Source organism: Gorilla gorilla, chromosome 2 (genome assembly GCF_029281585.2).
Source record: "Gorilla gorilla gorilla isolate KB3781 chromosome 2, NHGRI_mGorGor1-v2.1_pri, whole genome shotgun sequence".
Lineage (NCBI taxonomy): Eukaryota > Metazoa > Chordata > Mammalia > Primates > Hominidae > Gorilla > Gorilla gorilla.
The window spans coordinates 208470436-208490774 of NC_086017.1; the positions used below are offsets into that span (position 1 = coordinate 208470436).

The following is a 20339-nucleotide window of genomic DNA, read 5'->3' on the forward strand; positions in this document are numbered from 1 at the left end:
CATGAGGGCAATTTGAAGACATTAGAGAGTTTAGGCCAGGTGCGGTGGCTCACGCCTGTAATCCCAGCACTTTGGGAGGCTGAGGTGGGCGGATCACTGAAGGTCAGGAGTTCGAGACCAGCCTGGCCAATGTGGCGAAACCCTATCTCTACTGAAAATGCAAAAATTAGCCGGGCTGTGATGGTGGGCGCCTGTAACCCCAGCTACTTGGGAGGCTGAGGTGGGAGAATCGCTTGAACATGGGAGGTGGAGGTTGCAGTGAGCCGAGATTGCACTATTGCACTCCAGCCTTGGTGACAGAGCGAGACTCCATGTCAAAAGAAAATTAAATAAAAAATAAAAATGAAGACATTAGAGGGTTTAAGCAGCAGGCGAGGAGTGTGTATGACTGTGTGTGTAAATGATAGATAGGATTGTCCTTAGCAACATTGATTCATTCATTCAACATTTATTTATTGATTTATTTTTTGAGATGGAGTCTTGCAGGTGCTGTCTTCGCTCACTGCAACCTCTGCCTCCTGGGTTCAAGCGATTCTCCTGCTTCAGCCTCCTGTGCAGCTGGGATTACAGTCACCTGCCACCGTACCCGGCTAATTCTTGTATTTTTAATAGAGACGGGATTTCACTATGTTGGCCAGGGTGGTCTCTAGCTCCTGACCTCAGGCAGGTGACCTGCCCGCCTCAGCCTCCCAAAGTGTTGGGATTACAGGGTAAGCCACCGTGCCTGGCATTAAACAGTTATTTATTGAGTACCTGTTATGTGCCTATATGGAAAAACTGTTTTTTCCTTTGCTGTCACACCACAACAGTAGTCAGCACAGAAGACTTCTGTGACCAAAGCAAGCAAGCAAGCAGTTCTGCAGCGACCACTGGCTGCATGCCCTCTAATTCAATTCCGACCTGTCTACCTGGAGACAGTGCCACATCCCATAGGTTGAGGGCTCATGCCTCAAGAGTGCCCACCCACTTCAGACACCAGTTGCAAGTCCAGGCTTCTGAAACTTCTGACCAACAGACTTCAAGTGAGGGTTCCCATGCTGCCCTCCTTGAATTTGATTAATTTGCCGGAGCAGTTCACAGAATTCTGGGAAGTTCTTACCTACATTTAGCAGTTTATTATATAGGATATTACAAAGGATTCAGATGAAGAGATGCATGGGAAGAGATGTAGAGGAGTGGGCACAGGGATTCTCTAGGACCTCCACAGGCACACCACCCTCCAGGAACCTCCACATATTTAGTATCCAGAAGCTCTCCCAGTGCAGTCAGTTTTTATGGAGGCTTCATTACATAGGCGATTGACTAAACCAGTGACCATTGGTTAACCTTTAGCTTCTTTTCTCTCCCTGGTGGTTGGGGGGTTGGGTGGGGCTGAAAGTCACAATCCTCTAATTCTGCCTTGCTCTTATCCTAAAGCCACCTAGCAGCTGCCAGCCATCAGTTAATCATTAACATACAAAAAGACATCACTTTGGGCCTGGGTCATGTCCCCGTAATCCCAGCACTTTGGAAGTCTGAGGCAGGCAGATCACTTGAGGTCAGGAGTTCAAGATCAGCCTGGCCAACATGGTGGAACCCTGCCTGTCTCTACTGAAAATACAAAAATTAGCTGGGTATGGTGGCATGTGCCTGTAGTCCCAGCTACTTGGGAGGCTGAGACAGGAGAATCGTTTGAACCGAGGAGGTGGAGGTTGCTGTGAGCCGAGATTGCACCACTGCACTCCAGCCTGGGTGACAGAGCAAGACTTTCTAAAAAAAAAGAAAAAAAGACATCAGAAATTCCAAGGACTTTAGGGAGTTGTATGCCAGGAAATGAGGTCAAAGACCAAATTTATTTTACAGTATCATAGTGCCAGACATTATAGTAAATCAAGAAATAAAGAGGTAAGTAAAACAATATTAGAGACAGTTTTTGCTTTCACAAAGTCTGCAGTCTAGTGGTGGAGACAGCACCTACCACAGTTTGTATTTATATTTTTGGTGGTGTAATTATTTGTTTAGTGGGTACAAAAGAAAAGTACTACGGGAGTGTATTGGAATGCAGGTTTGGTTAACCTAGCCTGAGGGTAAGGGAATGTTTCTCATAGGAAGTAATGTTTAAGCAGAAATATCAAAGATGAATACAAGTTAACTAGGTAAATGGAGAATAGGGGTATGTGAAACATAGGCAGAAAGAATAAGTATCTGGTAGAAGAATGGGAAAAGGCTAGTGTAGCTGAAATGCAGAGAGTAAAGAAGACAGTGGCATGAAGTGTACCTGATCCACAGATCAGGGCCTTGAGGTTTGTATTTTGGATTTTATCCTAAATGTAATAGGAAACCATTGAATGGTTTTTAGTGACATTATCCACTTTGTAGTCTTTGTTCTAACAGTACTGAAGAAGACGGATGGGTATGGGAGCAAAGTTGATGTGGGCAGAACAGGAGACCATTTCAGATTCATGGTACTTTGAAGTAGAATGATAGCAGGAGAGATGGAAGATGAGTGTGATGTAGGAAGTAAAATTAACAGGATTTGGTGATAAGTTGGTTATGGAGATGAAGGACAAGGAAGTGTGAAAGATGACTTCCAAGTATGTGACTTGTATGACTGGACGGCCTATGGTTGTATTTACATTAGAAAAATGTAGGACAACTAGTAGAGGATTGTTAAAATTTAAAATGTACAGCCATAGAATTGGATGTTACTTAAGCAGGAAAAGCTGTGTAGATAATGAACGATGGGCCGGGCACAGTGGCTCACATCTGTAATCCCAGCACTTTGAGGGGCCGAGGCAGGCGGATCACGAGGTCAGGAGATAGAGACCATCCTGGCTAACACGGTGAAACCCCATCTCTATTAAAAATACAAAAAAATTAGCTGGGCGTGGTGACGGACGCCTGTAGTCCCACTTACTCAGGAGACTGAACCCAGGAGGCGGAGCTTGCAGTGAGCCAAGATCGCACTACTGCACTCCAGCCTGGGCGACAGAGAGACTCCGTCTCAGAAAAAAAAAAAAAAAAAAGAAAAAAAAGATAATGGAAGATGCTTATATTCCATTTGGGGTGGGAAAAATTACAAGCAGTGTGGGCAAAAAATATACATTCATGGAAAAGTATCTGAATGATAAACATGAGAGTGAAAGAATAAAGTCAAATATGTGAATTGTTTCATTAAATAATAAACTAAATTATTCCTTCCTCTAGATCAGGGGTGTACAATCTTTTGGCTTCCCTGAGCCTCACTGGAAGAAGAAGAGTTGTCTTGGGCCACACATAAAATACACCAACACTAACAATAGCTGATGAGCTAAAACAAAAAAAATTGCAAAAAAGATCTCATAAAAGAAAGTCTATAAATTTGTGTTCGGCTGCATTCAGAGCCATCCTGGGCTGCATGCTGCCCGTGGGCTGTGGACTGGACAAGCTTGCTGTAGATCCTCTGAGATTGGGTTAAGTAAAAAAAAAAAACCCAGGTATATGCTGAATATAAGAAATATACATAAAATAATATGAAAAAGAAAGGTTGAAAATGAAGTGACATTTAAAGAGGCTGGGCGCTGTGTCTCACATCTGCAGTCTGAACACTTTGGGAGGCCTAAAATTACTGTGGTTGGGAGGATTGCTTGAGCCCAAGAGTTTGAAACCAGCCTAGGCAACCAAGCGAGACCCCGTTTCTATAAAAAATTTAAAAAACTTAGCTGGCCATGGTGGCAGCCTGTGGTCCCAGTTATCCAGAAGGCTGCGGTGGGAGGATCACTTGAGCCTGGGAGGTCGAGGCTGCAGTGAGCCCTGATCATGCCACTGCACTCCTGCCTGGGTGACAGACTGAGACCTTGTCTCAATTTAAAACAAATAAAAAAGACAACTACAGGAAAGTTAAACAACCTGTTCCTGAATAACTCCTGGGTAAATAAAGAAATTAAGGCAGAAATCAAGAAGTTCTTTGAAACCAATGAGAACAGAGAGACAATGTAGCAGAATCTCTGGGACACAGCTAAAGCAGTGTTAAGAGGGAGGTTTATAGCACTAAATGCCCACATCGGAAAGCTGGAAAGATCTCAGATCAACATCCTGACATCACAATGAAAAGAACTAGAGAAGCGGCCGGGCATGGTGGCTCACGCCTGTAATCCCAGCACTTTGGGAGGCTGAGGCAGGTAGATCACCTGAGGTCGGGAGTTTGAGATGAGCCTGACCAACATGGAGAAACCCCATCTCTACTAAAAATACAAAATTGGCTGGGTGTGGTGGCACATGCCTGTAATCCCAGCTACTTGGGAGGCCGAGGTAGGAGAATCACTTGAACCCGGGAGGTGGAGGTTGTGGTGAGCTGAGATTGCGCCATTGCACTCCAGCCTGGGCAACAAGAGTGAAACTCTGTCTCAAAACAAACAAACAAAAACAACAACAAGGAAATAGAGAAGCAAGAGCAAACAAATCCAAAAGCTAGCAGAAAACAAGAAATAACTAAGATCAGAGCAGAACCCTTTGAAGGAGATAGAAACACAAAAAAACCCTTCAAAAAATCAGTGAATCCAGGAGCTGGATTTTTTGAAAAAATTAACAAAAAATACCTCTAGCTAAACTAAAGAAGAAAAGAGAGAAGAATCAAATAGACACAATAAAAAATGATAAAGGGGATATCACCATTGACCCCACAGAAATATACAAATTACCATCAGAGAATACTATAAAGACCTCTACACAAATAAACTAGAAAATCTAGAAGAAATGGATAAATTCCTGGACACATACACCTTCCCAAGACTAAATCAGGAAGAAGTGGAATATCTGAATAGACCAATAACAAGTTCTGAAATTGAGGCAGTAATTAATAGCCTACCAACCACAAAAAGCCCAGGACCAGATGGATTCACAGCCAAATTCTACCAGAGGTACAAAGAGGAGCTGATACCATTCCTTCTGAAACTATTCCATAACAATTGAAAAGGAGGAACTCCTCCCTAGCTCATTTTATGAGGCCGGCATCATCCTGATACCAAAACCTGGCAGAGACACAAAAAAAGAAAATTTCAGGCCAATATCCCTGATGAACATCGGTGCGAAAAATTCTCAATGAAATGCTGGCAAACCAAATCCAGCAGCACATCAAAAAGCTTATCCACCATGATCAAGTTGGCTTCATCCCTGGGATGCAAGGCTGATTCAACATATGCAAATCAGTAAACATAATCCGTCATATAAACAGAACCAGTGACGAAAACCACATGATTATTTCAGTAGATGCAGAAAAGACCTTCGATAAAATTCAGCATCCCTTCATTTAAAAACTCTCAATAAACTAGGTATTCATCAAACATATCTCAATAATAAGAGCTATTTATGACAAACCCATAGCCAATATCAATGGGCAAAAGCTGGAAACATTCCCTTTGAAAACTGGCAGAAGACAAGGATGCCCTCTCCCATCACTTCTATTCAACATAATATTGGAAGTTCTGGCCAGGGCAATCAGGCAAGAGAAAGAAATACAGGGTATTCAGATAGAAAGAGAGGAAGTCAAATTGTCTCTCTTGCAGATGGCATGATTCTATATTTAGAAAATGCCATCGTCTCAGCCCCCAAACCCCTTACGTTGATAAGAAACTTCAGCAAAGTCTCAGGATACAAAATCAATGTGCAAAAATCACAAGCATTCCTATACACCAGCAGTGGACAAGCAGAGAGCCAAATCATGAATGAACCCCCATTCACAATTGCTACAAAGAGAATAAAATACCTAGGAATACAGTTTATAAGGGATGTGAAGGACCTCTTCAAGGAGAACTACAAACCACTGCTCAAGGAAGTAAGAGAGGACACAAACAAATGGAAAAATATTCCATCCTCATGGATAGGAAGAACCAGTATCTTGAAAATGGCCATACTGCCCAAAGTAATCTTTTTTTTTTTTTGAGATGGAGTCTCGCTCCATTGCCCAGGCTGGAATGCAGTGGCATGATCATGGCTCACTGCAACCTCCACTTCCCGGGTTCAAGCAATTCTCCTGCCTCAGCCTCCCGAGTAGCTGGGACTACAGGCATGCACCACCATGCCCAGCTATTTTTTTGTATTTTTAGTAGACACAGGGTTTTGCCATGTTAGCCAGGATGGTCTCGATGTCCTGACCTCGTGATCTACCTGCCTCGGCCTTCCAAAGTGCTGGGATTATAGATGTGAGCCACCACTCCTGGCTCCCCAAAGTAATTTATAGATTTAATGCTATTCCCATCAAACTGCCATTGGCATTCTTCACAGAATTAGAAAAAACTACTTTAAAATTCATATGGAAACAAAAAAGAGCCTGTATAGCCAAGACAATCCTAAGCAAAAAGAACAAAGCTGTAGGCATCACATACCTAACTTCAAACTATACTACAAGGCTACAGTAGCCAAAACAACATGGTATTGGTACCAAAACAGGCATATAGACCAATGGAACAGAACAGAGACCTCAGAAATAACACCACACATACACAACCATCTCATCACTGACAAACCCGACAAAAGCAATGGGGAAAGGATTCCCTATTTAATAAATGATGCTGGGAAAACTGGCTAGCCACATGCAGAAAACTGAAACTGGACCCCTTCCTTACACTTTATACAAAAATTAACTCAAGATGAATTAAAGACTTAATTGTAAAACACAAAATCGTAAAAACCCTAGAAGAAAACCTAGGCAGTACCATTCAGGACATAGGCGTGGGCAAAGACTTCATGACAAAAACACCAAAAGCAATTGCAGCAAAAGCCAACATGGGTTCTAATTAAACTAGAGTTTCTGCTCAGCAAAAGAAACTATCATCAGAGTGAACAGGCAACCTATAGAATTGGATAAAATTTTTGCAGTCTACCCACCTGACAAAGATCTAATATCCAGAATCTACAAGGAACTTAAGCAGATTTACAAGAAAAATAAACCATCAGAAAGTGGGCAAAGGATATGAACAGACACTTCGCAAAAGAAGACATTTATGCCTTCTTTTGCGGCTACTCGAGAGGCTGAGACAGGAGAATTGCTTGACCTGGGAAGTGGAAGTTGCAGTGAGCCAAGATTGCGCCACTGCACTCCAGCCTGGGCAACAGAGTGAGACTTTGTCTCCAAAAAAAAAAAAAAGACATTTATGTAGCCAAAAAACATATGAAAAAACCTCATCAGTTGGGCGCGGTTGCTCACACCTGTAATCCCAGCACTTTGGGAGGCTGAGGCAGTTGTGGTGGTGGGGGCCTGTAATCCCAGCTACTCGGGAGGCTGAGGCAGGAGAATCGCTTGAACCTGAGAGGCAGAGGTTGCAGTGAGCTGAGATTGTGCCATTGCACTCCAGCCTTAGCAACAAGAGCAAGACTCTGTCTCAAAAAAACAAAACAAAACAAAAACAGCTAATCACTGATCATTAGAGAAATGCAAATCAAAACCACAATGAGATACCATCTCATGCAAGTCAGAAATGACAATTATTAAAAAGTCAAGAAACAATAGAAGCTGGCAAGGCTGTAGAGACATAGGAATGCTTTTACACTGTTGGTGGGAATGTAAGTTAGTTCAACCATTGTGGAAGACAGAGTGGCAATTCCTCAAGGATCTAGAACCAGAAATATCATTTGACCCAGCAGTCCTATTACTGGGTATATACCCAAAGGAATATAAATCATTCTCTATAGAGACATATGCATGTGTATATTTATTGCAGTACTCATAGCAAAGACATGGAACCAACCCAAATGCCCATCAGTGATAGACTACATAAAGAGAATGTGGTACATATGCACCATGGAATACTATGCAGCCATTTAAAGAATGAGATCATGTCCTTTGAAGGGACATGGATGAAGCTGGAAGCCATCATCCTCAGCAAACTAACAGAGGAACAGAAAACCAAACACTGCATGTTCTCACTCATAAGTGGGAGTTGTACAATAAGAACACATGGACATAGGGAGGGGAACAACATACACTGGGGCCTGTCGGGGGGTTGGGGGCAAAGAGAGGGAGAGCATTAGGACAAATACCTAATGCATGCAGGGCTTAAGACCTAGATGACAGCGGGGTGCGGTGGCTCATGCCTGTAATCCAGCCTGGGTGACAGAGCAAGACTCTGTCTCAATTAAAAAGAAAAAAACAAAACTAGATGACGGATTGATAAGTGCAGCAAACCACCACGGCACATGTATACCTATGTAACAAACCTGCCTGTTCTGCACATGTATCCCGGAACTTAAAGTAAAATTTTTTGAAAATTCAAGTTTTCATTAAAAGAAAAAATAAAAGGTACTAGGCAGCTGGGCATGGTGGTGTGTGCCTGTAGTCTCTGCTACTCCAGAGGCTGAGGTGGGAGGATTGCTTGAGCCCAGGAGTTTGAGACTGCGGTGAGCAGTGGTCACGCCACTGTACCCCAGCCTGGGTGACAGACCTTGCCTCTAAAAATAATAATTTGTTTGAAAATTGTAGAAATTTAAAGGTACTAGACAAACTGAAACAAAAACAGAAAGGAATATTAATAATATTAATAGCAGTTGAAATAGAATTTAAGGTGAGAAGCAAATTGTGTAATTATTAAATTTCAATATAAAGGAGATATAATGACCAATCTTTATGCACCAGAGCACACAGTTGCTAAATATGTGTAATACAATTAAAACAGAAACAAGAGGACCTTGGTAAAATAGTGATAGTGGCAGACTTTTCTCATAAGTGGATAAATCTACTAGACAATAAAGACATATACAAAAATTACAATCAATATAATTGATTCAATAGATGTTTATGCTACTTAAGAGAATATACGTTTATTGCTATGGTTCAGGAATATTTGTAAAAATTGAACATGTACTTAGCCACAAAGAAAATTATTTTTTATTAGCCGGGCAAGGTGGCATTTGGGAGCCCAAGGCAGGTGAATCATGGGGTCAGGAGTTCAAGACCAGCCTGGCCAAGATAGTGAAACCTCTTTTCTACTAAAAATCCAAGAAAATTAGCTGGGTGTGGTGGTGTGCGCCTGTAATCCCAGCTATTCGGGAGGCTGAGGCAGAGAATTTCTTAAACCCCAGGAGGCGGAGGTTGCAGTGAGCTGAGATCATGCCACTGCACTCCAGCCTGGGTGACAGAGTGAGACTCCATCTCAAAAAAAAAAAAAAAAAAAAAACTAGTAAGACCCTGAACTCAGTAGAAGACTCAGTGATGAAAAGGTTTATAAGAAAGGCTTTTTTTTTTTAATTTTTTTGATGGAGTGTTGCTCTTTTGCCCAGGCTGGAGTGCAATGGCACAATCTTGGCTTGCTGCAACCTCTGCCTCCTGGGTTCAAGCGATTCTCCTGCCTCAGCCTCCCAAGTAGCTGGGATTACAGGTGCACACCACCACACCTGGCTAATTTTTGTATTTTTAGTAGAGACAGGTTTTGCCACATTGGCTAGGCTGGTCTCGAACTCCTGGCCTCAAGTGATCTGCCTGCCTCAGCCTCCCAAAGTGCTGGGATTACAGGCATGAGCCACGGTGCCTGGCCGAGAAAGGCTCTTAAACATATAAAAAGTTGCATAACTTCACAGTAAAAGAAAAGCAAATGAAAACCACACTGAGTGACAGATAAATGCAGTAAGTTAATCTTGATTGGATCCTGGACTGGAAGAGATGCAATATTTTGGGTAAATTAGGGGAAATTTTAGTATAGACTGTAATATATTCAGGAGTCAGTGATCTTTTTCTGAAAGAGCCAGATAATGAATACTTTGGATTTTGCAGACCTTATGGTCTTTGATTTATCTACTGACCTGTTACAGCACAGAAGCAGATATAGATAATACCCAAGTAATGAGTGTGGCTGTGTTTCAATTAAACTTAATAAAAACTGGCAGTGGGCCATACTTGGTCATTCATGCATTAGATGATATTAGTAAACTGATGTTAAATATCTTGTGTGTTCAGAGATAGTGAGATTGTGGTTATATAGGAGAGAACATCTGAAGTAGGTAGGGGTAAAATATTGTGATTGATGTCTCCCTCCAAAAAAATTGTACAAGTATATGCAAAAAAATAAAAAGCCAGGCAAAGTGGTAGGTGCTTATAGTTCCAGCTACTCCGGAGGCTGAGGCAGGAGCATTACTTGAGCCCAGAGGTTTGCTTTAAAAAAAAAAAAATATATAAATATATATATATATATATATCTATGTCTACACACACATACATATGTGTGTGGGGAGGGGTTTTATAAGAATTGGTTAAGCTGAGAGGAGGAGGAGCAAGATGGCAGAATAGTACCCTTCAACCATCGTCCTCCTGCAGCAACACCAAATTGAACAACTATCCATGCAACAAAATACCTTCATAAGAACCAGAAATCAGGTGAGTGATCCTAGTACCTGGTTTTAACAGCATCTCAAGGAAAGAGGCATCGAAGAGGGTAGGAAAGACACTCTTGCATTGCCTACACCACCTCTTCCCTATCCCCTGGCAGTGTGCGGAGATAGAATCTGTGTGCTTGCAGGAGGAAGAGCAAAATGATTGTGGGACTTTGCATTGAAACTCCAGTGCTGTCCTATCACAATGGAATACAACACAGGGCAGAATTCTACCAGCACCCATGGAGGGAGCATTCAGACTAGCCCCAGCCAGAGGAGAATCTTCCGCCCCAGCGGTAGGAACCTGAGTTGCAGCTAGTTCCACCACCAGTTGAGTAAAGTGGACTTGGGTCCTGAATAAATTTGAAAGGCAGTCAGGCCACAGGACTGCATTCCTTTGGCACGTCCTGGCACTGTGCTGGGGTCAGAGCCTGTGGATTTGGGGTGCACACAACTCAGATACCAGCTCTAGTAGTGAAGGGATTGCCACTCCCACAACTTGAAGCAGTGGAGCTTGGGGAGGTGCTCTTTCCATTTGGGGAAAGGAGAGGAAAGAGTACAGAATATTGTGTCTTGCAACTTGAGCACTAGCTGAGCCACAGTAAAATAAAGCACCAGTCATTCCTGAAGCCTCCAATTCTAGGCCCTAGACCCTGGATGGTATTTATAGCCCCACCCTGGGCCAGAAGGGAACCTACTGACCCTGAAGGGAAGGGCCCAGTCTTGGAAGAATTTACCACCTACTGAGTAAAGAGCCCTTGGACCTTGAATAAATATCAGCGGTCGCCAGGCAGGAGTTGCCACATGCCTTGGGCAAGACCCAGTACTATGCTGTGTTCAGTTGTGACCCAGTCCAGTGCCAGCTGTGGTAGCCATGGGAGTGCTTGCACCACCCCTCCCTCAACTCCAGGCAGCCCATCATGGAGAGAGAGACTATTGTTTGGGGGAAAGTGAAGGAAGAGAATGAGAGATTGCCTAATAATCTAGGAAGTTCCTCTCCATCTTACCCAAGCACACCAAGGTGAGACCTCCAGGAGCCTGCAAGGGTCACAGTCTTACTGGGCTTGGGGCTCCCTGTAGTGCAGATGTGGCTGCAGTGACCAAAGACTTAGATTACAACACTCAATTTCCTTTGAATACCTGGAAAGCCTTCTCAAGAAGGACAGATAAAAACAAGTCCAAACTGTGAAGATAGAATAAATACCTAACTCTTGATTGCCCAGACGTCGATGAACACCTGCAGGCATCAAGAACATCCAGGAAGGCTGGGCACGGTGGGTCACGCCTATAATCTCAGCACTTTGGGAGGCTGAGGCGGGCAGATCACCTGAGGTCAGGAGTTCCAGACCAGCCTGGCCAACATGGTAAAACCCTTTCTCTACTAAAAATACAAAAAAATTAGCTGGGCGTGGTGGCGGGCACCTGTAATCCCAGCTACTCAGGAGGCTGAGGCAGGAGAATTGCTTAAACTTGAGAGGTGGAGGTTGCAGTGAGCCGAGATCATGCCATTGCACTCAAGCCTGGGTGACAAGAATGAAACTGTCTCAAAAAACAAACAAACAAACAAAAATGCAGGAAAACATGACTTCACCAAACTAAAGGCACCAATGACCAGTCTCATAGTGACAGAGATATGCAACCTCTCAGACAATTGAAAATAGCTGTTTTGAGGAAGCCCAGAGAATTTCAAAATAACACAGAGAAGGAATTTAGAATCCTGTCAGAGAAATTTAAGAAAAAGATTGACTTTTTTTTTTTTTAAAAAGACAGAGTTTCCCTCTTGTTGCCCAGGCTGGAGTGCAATGGTGCGATCTCAGCTCACTGCAACCTCCATCTCCCAGGTTCAGGCAATTCTCCTGCCTCAGCCTCCTGAGTAACTGGGATTACAGGCATGTGCCACTACGCCTGGCTAATTTTGTATTTTTAGTAGAGACAGGGTTTCACCATGATGGTTGGACTGGTCTCAAACTCCTGACCTTGTGATCTGCCTGCCTCAGCCTCCCAAAGTGCTGGGATTTGAGTGACCACACCCAGCTGAGATTGACATATTTTTTTTAAAAAATAAGCAGAGGCTGGGCACAGCGACTCACACCTATAATCCCAGCATTTTGGGAGGCCTAGGTGGGTAGATCACTTGAGGCAAGGAGTTTGAGACAAACCTGGCCAACATGGCAAACCCCCATCTCTACTAAAAATACAAAAATTAGCCGGGCGTGGTGACACAGGTCTGTAATCCCAGGTATGCAGAACGCTGAAGCACAAGAATTGCTTGAACCTGGGAGACAGAAATTGCAGTGAGCCAAGATCATGCCATTGCACTCCAGCCTGGGCAACAGAGCAAACTCTGTCTCAAAACAAACAAACCCCAACAAAACACAAAAAACAAATTCTGGAGCTGAAAAATTCAGTTGACAAACTAGAAAATACATCAGAATCTCTCAACAGCAAAATTGATCAAGCAGAAGAAAGAATTAGTAAGCTTAAGGACAGACTATATGTAAATACACAGGGGAGAAAAAAGAATGAAGCAAACCTACAAGATCTAGGAAAGTCACAGGGCAAATCTGAGAGTTATTGGTCTTAAAGAGGAGGTAGAGAGAGAGAGATAGGGTAGAAACTTCACTCAGATAGTAACAGAACTTTCCAAACCCAGAGAAAGGTATCAATATTCAGGTACAAGAAGGTCCTAGAACACCAAGAAGATTTAACACAAATAAGATTACCTCAAGGCATTTAATAGTCAAACTCCCAAAGGTTGAGGATAAAGAAAGAATCCTAAAAGCAGCAAGAGAAAAGGAACAAATAACATATGAAGGAGCTCCAATACATCTGGCAGCAGACATCTCAGTGGAAACTTTACAGGCCAGGAGGGAGTGGCGTGTCAAGTGCTGAAGGAAAAAAACGTTTATCCTAGAATATGATACCCAGCGAAAATATACTTCAAACATGAAGGAGAAATACTTTCCCAGACAAACAAAAGCTCTGAGGGATTTTGTCAATATTAGACCTGACCTATAAGAGATGCTAAGGGGAGCTCTTTAATCTGAAAGGAAAGGACATGAGTGAGCAATAAGAAATCATCCAAAGGTACAAAACTCACTGGTATCAGTAAGTACACAAGAACAGAATGGCTTGACACACTAATTGCCGTGTGTAAGCCATATTTTGAGTAGGAAGACTACAAAGCCTATCAAAAATTATAATTACAATTTTTTAAGCGATAATATAAAAAGATAAATAGAAACAATGGCCGGGCATGGTGGCTCACGCCTGTAATCCCAGCACTTTGGGAGGCTGAGGCAGGTGGATCACGAGGTCAGATCGAGACCATCCTGGCTAACACGGTGAAACCCCGTCTCTACTAAAAATACAAAAAAATTAGCTGGGCGCGGTGGCGGGCGCCTGTAGTCTCAGCTACTCGGGAGGCTGAGGCAGTAGAATGGCGTGAACCTGGGAGGCGGAGCTTGCAGTGAGCCGAGATCACACCACTGCACTCCAAGCTGGGCGACAGAACGAGACTCTGTCAAAAAAAAAAAAAAAAAGTAGAAACAACAAAAAGTCAAAGAGGGGGATGGAGTCTGGAGTTAAACTGTAGAGTTCTGTTTTCGTTTTCTCTTGACTTTTTTTTTTTTTGGTAACGAGTTATCAGTTTGAAATAGTTGTTTATAAGATACTGTTTGCAAGCCTCATGAGGCTTTTATTTTGAGGTAACCATGTAACCTCAAAACAAAAAATCTACAACAGGTATACAAAAAATGAAAAGCAAGAAATAAAAATATACTACCAGAGAAAATCATTTCAACACAAAGAAGGAAGGGAGGAAGGGAAGACCATAAAACAAGTAGAAAGCAGATAACAAAATGGCAGTAGGAAGTCCTTACGTATCAATAATAACATTGAATGTAAATGGACTAAAGTCTCTAATCAAAAGACACAGATTGGCTGAATGGAAAGAAAAATAAGACCCAACTATATGCTGCCTACAAGAAACTCACTTCACCTATAAAGATATACACAGACTGAAAGGGCTGGAAAAACCAGAACTCCTCTTTTTCCATACAAACAGAAGCCAAAAAAAGAGAGCAGAGTAGCTATACTTAATGTCAGGTAAAATAGGTATTAAGATAAAAATTATTAAAAAGAGACAAGGTCATTATATAATGATAAAAAGGTCAGACAATATAAAAATTATGTATGTGCATATCTATCTATCTATCTATCTGTCTCCACACATACCTAACACTGGAGCACGCAGATATATAAAGCAAATATTATCTGAGGTAAAGAGAGATACCATCACAAAGAAGGCAAGAAAACAAACAAAAACACACAAAAAAGGAAAAGAGCCAGAGAGAGAGAGACTCAACAATGCAATAATAGCTAGAGACCTCAACACCCCACTTTCATCATTGGATTCAAAATCAACAAAGGGCCAGGTGCAGTGGCTTACGCCTGTAATCCTATTAGTTTGGGAGACTGAAGTGGGTGGATTACTTGAGGTCAGGAGTTCAAGACTGGCCTGGCCAACTTGGTGAAACCCTGTCTCCACTAAAAATACAAAAATTAGCCAGGGGTGGTGGCAGGCACCTGTAGTCCTAGCTATTCGGGAGGCTCAGGCAGAAGAATCGCTTGAACCCTAGCAGCGGAGGTTTTGTTGAGCCAAGATTGCACCACTGCACTCCAGCCTGGGCTACAGAGTGAGACTCCATCTCAAAACAAACAAACAAATCAACAAAGAAACGTGACCAGCCAGGGGCGGTGGCTCACGCCTGTAATCCCAGCACTTTGGGAGGCTGAGGTGGGCTGATCACATGAGGTCAGGTGTTCAAGACCAGCCTGACCAACATGGAGAAACCCCGTGTCTACTAAAAATACAAAGTTAGCTGGGTGTGGTGGAGCATGCCTGCAATACCAGCTACTTGGGAGGCTGAGGCAGGAAAATCACTTGAACCCAGGAGGCGGAGGTTGCAGTGAGCCGAGATTGTGCCATTCCACTGCAGCCTGGGCAACAAGAGCAAAACTTCATCTCAAAAAAAAAAAAAAGGGAGGGATCAAGATTTTTTTTTTTCTTAGTATGCTTTTCTTTTCCAATTTAATTGCTTTGGCACCATTATAGAAAGTCAACTGATCATATATGTGTAGGTCTACTTCTGGATTTTCTGTTCTCTTACACTGATGCCTATTTTTTATGTTAACACTACACAGTATTACTGTGTCTTCATAGTGTGTCTCAAAATCACTGTGAGTCTGGCAGCTTTACCCTTTTTCCAGATTGTTTTGGCAATTCTGAGTCCTTTGCATTTTCATATAAACTTTAAAATTAGTTTGTCAAACTCTGTTGTTTAGTAAGCATGCTGGAATGATTGGGATTGTGTTTATACATTAGTTTGGGGAGAATGGACATCTAATAATAATAAGCCTTTCAGTGTATGAACATGGTGTATACCTTTGCATTTATTTTTTCTCAGTATTATCTGTAATTTTTAGTGTATACCTCTTACATATACATTCTTGTTAAATGTATCCTTAAGTATTTCATGTTTCTGAATTGGCTATGAACAGAATTTTAAAAAATATCTTCTAGTTGTTTGTATATAGAAATACAGTTGATTTCTGTATTTTGACTTTGTATCCTCTGACCTTACCAAAGTCATTTATTACTTCTAGGAGCTTTTTTGTATATTCTGTGAAATTTTCATAGACACTTATAAGTAGTGACAGTTTTATTTCATTCTTTGCAATCTGTATGCCATTTTTTCCTTGCCTTACTGCACTGGCTAAGACTGACTGCAGTGTTGAATAGAAGTAATGAGAGAGGACATCTTTCCCTAGTTCTCAGTCTTGGAAAGCATTCAGTTTTTCACTACTGTGTATGGTGTCAGCTGTAGGCTTTCCTATTATTCCTATTTTCCTGAGAGTTTTTAATCATAAGTAAATACTGAATTTCATAAAATGCTTTTCCTGCATCTAAGCAGATGAACCTATGGTTTTTCTTCTTTATTCTGCGAATGGGACCCAAACTGAAGGAGCAGCACCTTTCCTGAGACATGGCAGTCTCACATGGTAGCTCTGAAAGTTTCAATCTGATCATGACGTAACTTCACTTCTGCTTATTACATCCTTTTGATTAAAGCAAATCACATGACAGGACTACACTTCTCTCTTTGGGAGGGCAGAGAAGTCACATGGCAATGGGCAGGTCTGTATAATCTTCTCACAGGGAGGGCAACAAATAATTGGGGTCACTGATACAATCTGTCATGCACATTGTTCTTAATTATGTGTACAGGTTAAATATCCCTTATCCAAAATGCTTGGGACTAGAAGTGTTTTGGACTTTGGACTCTTTCAGATTTTGTAATATTTGCATACATATAATGAGATATTTTGGGGGTAGAACCAAAGTCTAAACACAGAATTCACTTATGTTTCATATTCACCTTAGATGCATGCCCTAAAGGTAATTTACAATATTCTTAGTAATTTTGTATATGCAACAGTTTATGTACATTGACCCATCAGAAAGTAAAAATGTCACTACCTCAGCCACCCCTGTGGACAGTCTGTGGCATCATGTCAGCACTCAAAAAGTTCCAGATTTTGGAGGATTTCAGGTTTTTGGGTTAGGGGTACTCAGCCTGTATAAAGCTCTATGTATGTCTATGTTAATGTGTTAGAAGAAGAAAATGATTTGGAAAGATAGGTGAAGTGTATCTTTTTCTGTATTTTCTAATTTTTATACAAAAATCTATTTTACAATGTAGAAAACATTACTTTTTGAGAAGAATATACATCTGGTTTTATTTACTACTGTATTCTAAATATGATTCCTTGTTTTAGATACTCGGAATTAAAAAAAAGATACTCAGAATTTTTAATCTGGAAAGGAACATTGTTTATTATTTTCACTATTTCCTTCTACCCACCTCACTCCCCCAGGTTTATGGATGCAGAAACTGAAAAGCTTAAGTGATTTTGCTCCAAGGTCATGAAGACTTAACAGAAGATTCATTTAGAGCAGGACACTATTTGAGTATCAGAAAGCGAGAAGGAAATCTTGGGAAATTAGTTTCAGAGAATATGAGGTAGTTTAAAATGTTTTAACCCAAGTAATCACCAAATTATGCTAAAAAATACCTGAGAAGGGAAATTGATTCACTCTTTTACAAATGTATGTGGAGCACTTACTACTTTATCACCCACTCTACAACTGGAATTTTGAGTGGAATAGCAAGCATTTCTAGATTGTAAAGGGATATATATTATGATATAAAAGATGTGTTAGGATTGTAAAGGATGCATAAGGTATTATCAAAGATGTTTTTCTCAATTTTGACATTTGAGAGACCCAAGCAAGTAATCATAATAATAACTAAGGTATTTGGCTACTTATAATGTGCTAAACAGAGTTGTATGCATTTTACACATATTCTTTTATTACTCTTAAAAACTTCATAAGGTAGGTACTATTTTCTATCCATTTTATTAGTTGAGGAAATCAAGGTGCAAAGAAGCTAAGGAAATTACCAAAGTCATGTGACCAATACGTGGAAGAGCCACAATTTGAGCTTGAGCAGACTTGCTTCAGAGCCCATGATCTTAACTGCTGCTTACACCATGTCTGTAGATGCAGTTTCAGGGTCTCACTCTGTCGCCCAGGCTGGAATGCAGAGGTGTGATCATGGCTCACTGCAGCCTCGACCTCCTGGGCTCAGTGATCCTGCTGCTTCAGCCTCCCAAGTAGCTGGGACTGCAGGCGTGCACCACCACACCTGGCTGATTTTTTATTTATTTATTTTTCTTGAGACAAGGTCTGGCTCTGTCACCCAGGCTGGAGTGCAGTGGTGCAATCTCTGCTCAGTGCAACCTCCGCCTCCCAGGCTCAAGCCATCCTTTGAACCTCAGCCTACCAAGTAACTGCGACTACCGGTGCACACCACCACGCCCGGTTAGTTTTTGTATTTTTTTGTAGATACAGTGTTTCGCCATGTCACCCAGGCTGGTCTTGAACTCTTGAGCTCAAACCATCTGTTGGCCTCTCAAAGTGCTGGGATTACAGGCGTGAGCCACCGAGCCCGGCCTGATTTTTTATTTTTTTGTAGAGACAGAGTCTCATTATGTTGCCCAGGCTGGTCTCAAACTCCTGGGCTTAAGCAGTTTTTCCGCCTCCCCAATGTACTGGGATTACAGGTGTGAGCCACCGTGCCTGGCCCCTTATACCATTTTCTAATACTATGATTCCTTTCTAAACAAGAGTTGAATCCAGGTTAAATATGTATATGAGAAAATGAGGTAAACAAGGAGCCAAGTCTTCAGGCACTTGACACACAGGTTTAGTAGATTAACTGGAAAACTGTACTTTGTATATCTTTATTTTTGTATTATTGTTGTGTATTATAGCTTAATAGTTACAAGCATGGGCTTAGAGTAAGACCTGGGTTCAAATTCTGGTTCATTGCTTCCTACTTTTTTGCCCTTGTGCAGGTCAAAGGTCAGCAAATGGAAGCTGCTGGTTTTTGGTGGTTTGGATAGCCTGTGGTGATGGCTGCATTTCTTTCTCTTTTCTTGATCAGGTGGATTTGTTTAAAAAGAGCCTTCTGTTGATTCCTATTCACCTGGAAGTCCACTGGTCTCTCATTACTGTGACACTCTCTAATCGAATTATTTCATTTTATGATTCCCAAGGCATTCATTTTAAGTTTTGTGTAGAGGTAAGTTAATATACTGCCTATTTTTTCATTTATTTTGTAATTGGCCAAATAGCATCTTAGCTCTAGATAGAACAGCAGCAGTCAAAACCATATAGGAACAGTTTATGTCATGAAAATCCTCTAAAGTGTTAGCTGAGAAAAGGACTAGAAGAGGAATCTCTGGCTGAGGAGAGGATCTGTCTAGGATCCAGATCCCCCTCTGAGATACTCCACTTGGATTTTCTCTGCTTTTCCCTTAAAACTACATCTTGAATGTGGTTAGAAATTGTTTTTCTTTGATCATCTTAGAGCTAAAATTGGCTTGTATCTGCAAAATAACTCCTGTAGAATAAACTATAACCTAACGGAATCAATTGACAAAATATTAGTGTTCAGCTAATAAACAGATGGTGGGATACAAAATCAAGAAAAATGAGTAGGTTTCCGGATTTTCCTGCACTACCAAGAACCAGTAAGAAAATGTAACTGGGAATAAGATTCCATTTATAAAAGAAACAAAACATAAATAACCCAGGAATATGCCCTAGGAAGAAATGTGGAAATTCTTTATTATGAAAACTCCTAAAGCTTTAAGTACTTAAAAGAAATCTGTACAAAACTGTAAAAGTATTTGAATGAAATATGGAGAATGTTATGTTCACAGAGTGGGGAAGGACTTCTTAACATGGAATCAAAGAAAAGACATAAGGAACAATTGGATAAATTTAACCACCTAATAATTTAAAACTTCTGTATATCATAAAGTTAAAGGACAAGCAGCAGACTTGGAGAAAATATGTATGATGCAAATAACAGACAATAACTATCCAGAATACATGGAAAACTCCTACAAATGAATAAGGGGAGGATAAAAGGACATAATAGAAATAGACAAAGGCTAATTTAGTAAATTTTAGGAAAAATGCAAATGACCATTTAAAAACACAGAGAGGTGTTCAGCCTCACCAGAAATTATAGAAATGCAAATGAAAACTACATCAGTTAAATTTTTTGCCCATTATGTTAGAAAAAGTGATGCTATTCAAGTGTCTATGTAAGTGTAAGGAAATAGGCATTCTCATATTTTCTGGTGGAGTGTATAAATTGATACAGCCGCTTGGGGATAGTTGCAGTTCTCACCAGTTCTAAGTGCTTTGTAAATTAAAAAGATACAAATTCTGTTGCATATCAGTTCCATTTCTTGTTATCTACTCCATAAAAATGCTCGTATATGCACACAAGGATGGGGCATGTACGAGGATGTTCATGGCAGCATTATTTACAATAGTGCAAAATAAAACAAGCCAAATTTAGCTCTAGCAAGAGAATAGC

General features: G+C 41.2%; 1 protein-coding gene across 5 annotated transcripts in view; it reads left to right on the top strand.

Annotated features, from left to right (window-relative positions):
* The window catches only part of SENP5 (SUMO specific peptidase 5), a 100839-nt gene that overhangs the window by 70632 nt on the left and 9868 nt on the right, over positions 1 to 20339 (top strand). For 3 of the 5 annotated variants that reach the window (XM_063704534.1, XM_031009670.3, XM_055382750.2), the window contains one exon: positions 18891 to 19028. The exons of the other annotated variants lie outside the window; for them this stretch is intronic. In XM_063704534.1, coding sequence (XP_063560604.1) covers positions 18891 to 19028 — 138 coding nt within the window. The remainder of the gene's footprint in view (positions 1 to 18890; positions 19029 to 20339) is intronic. 5 annotated transcript variants of the gene reach the window in all.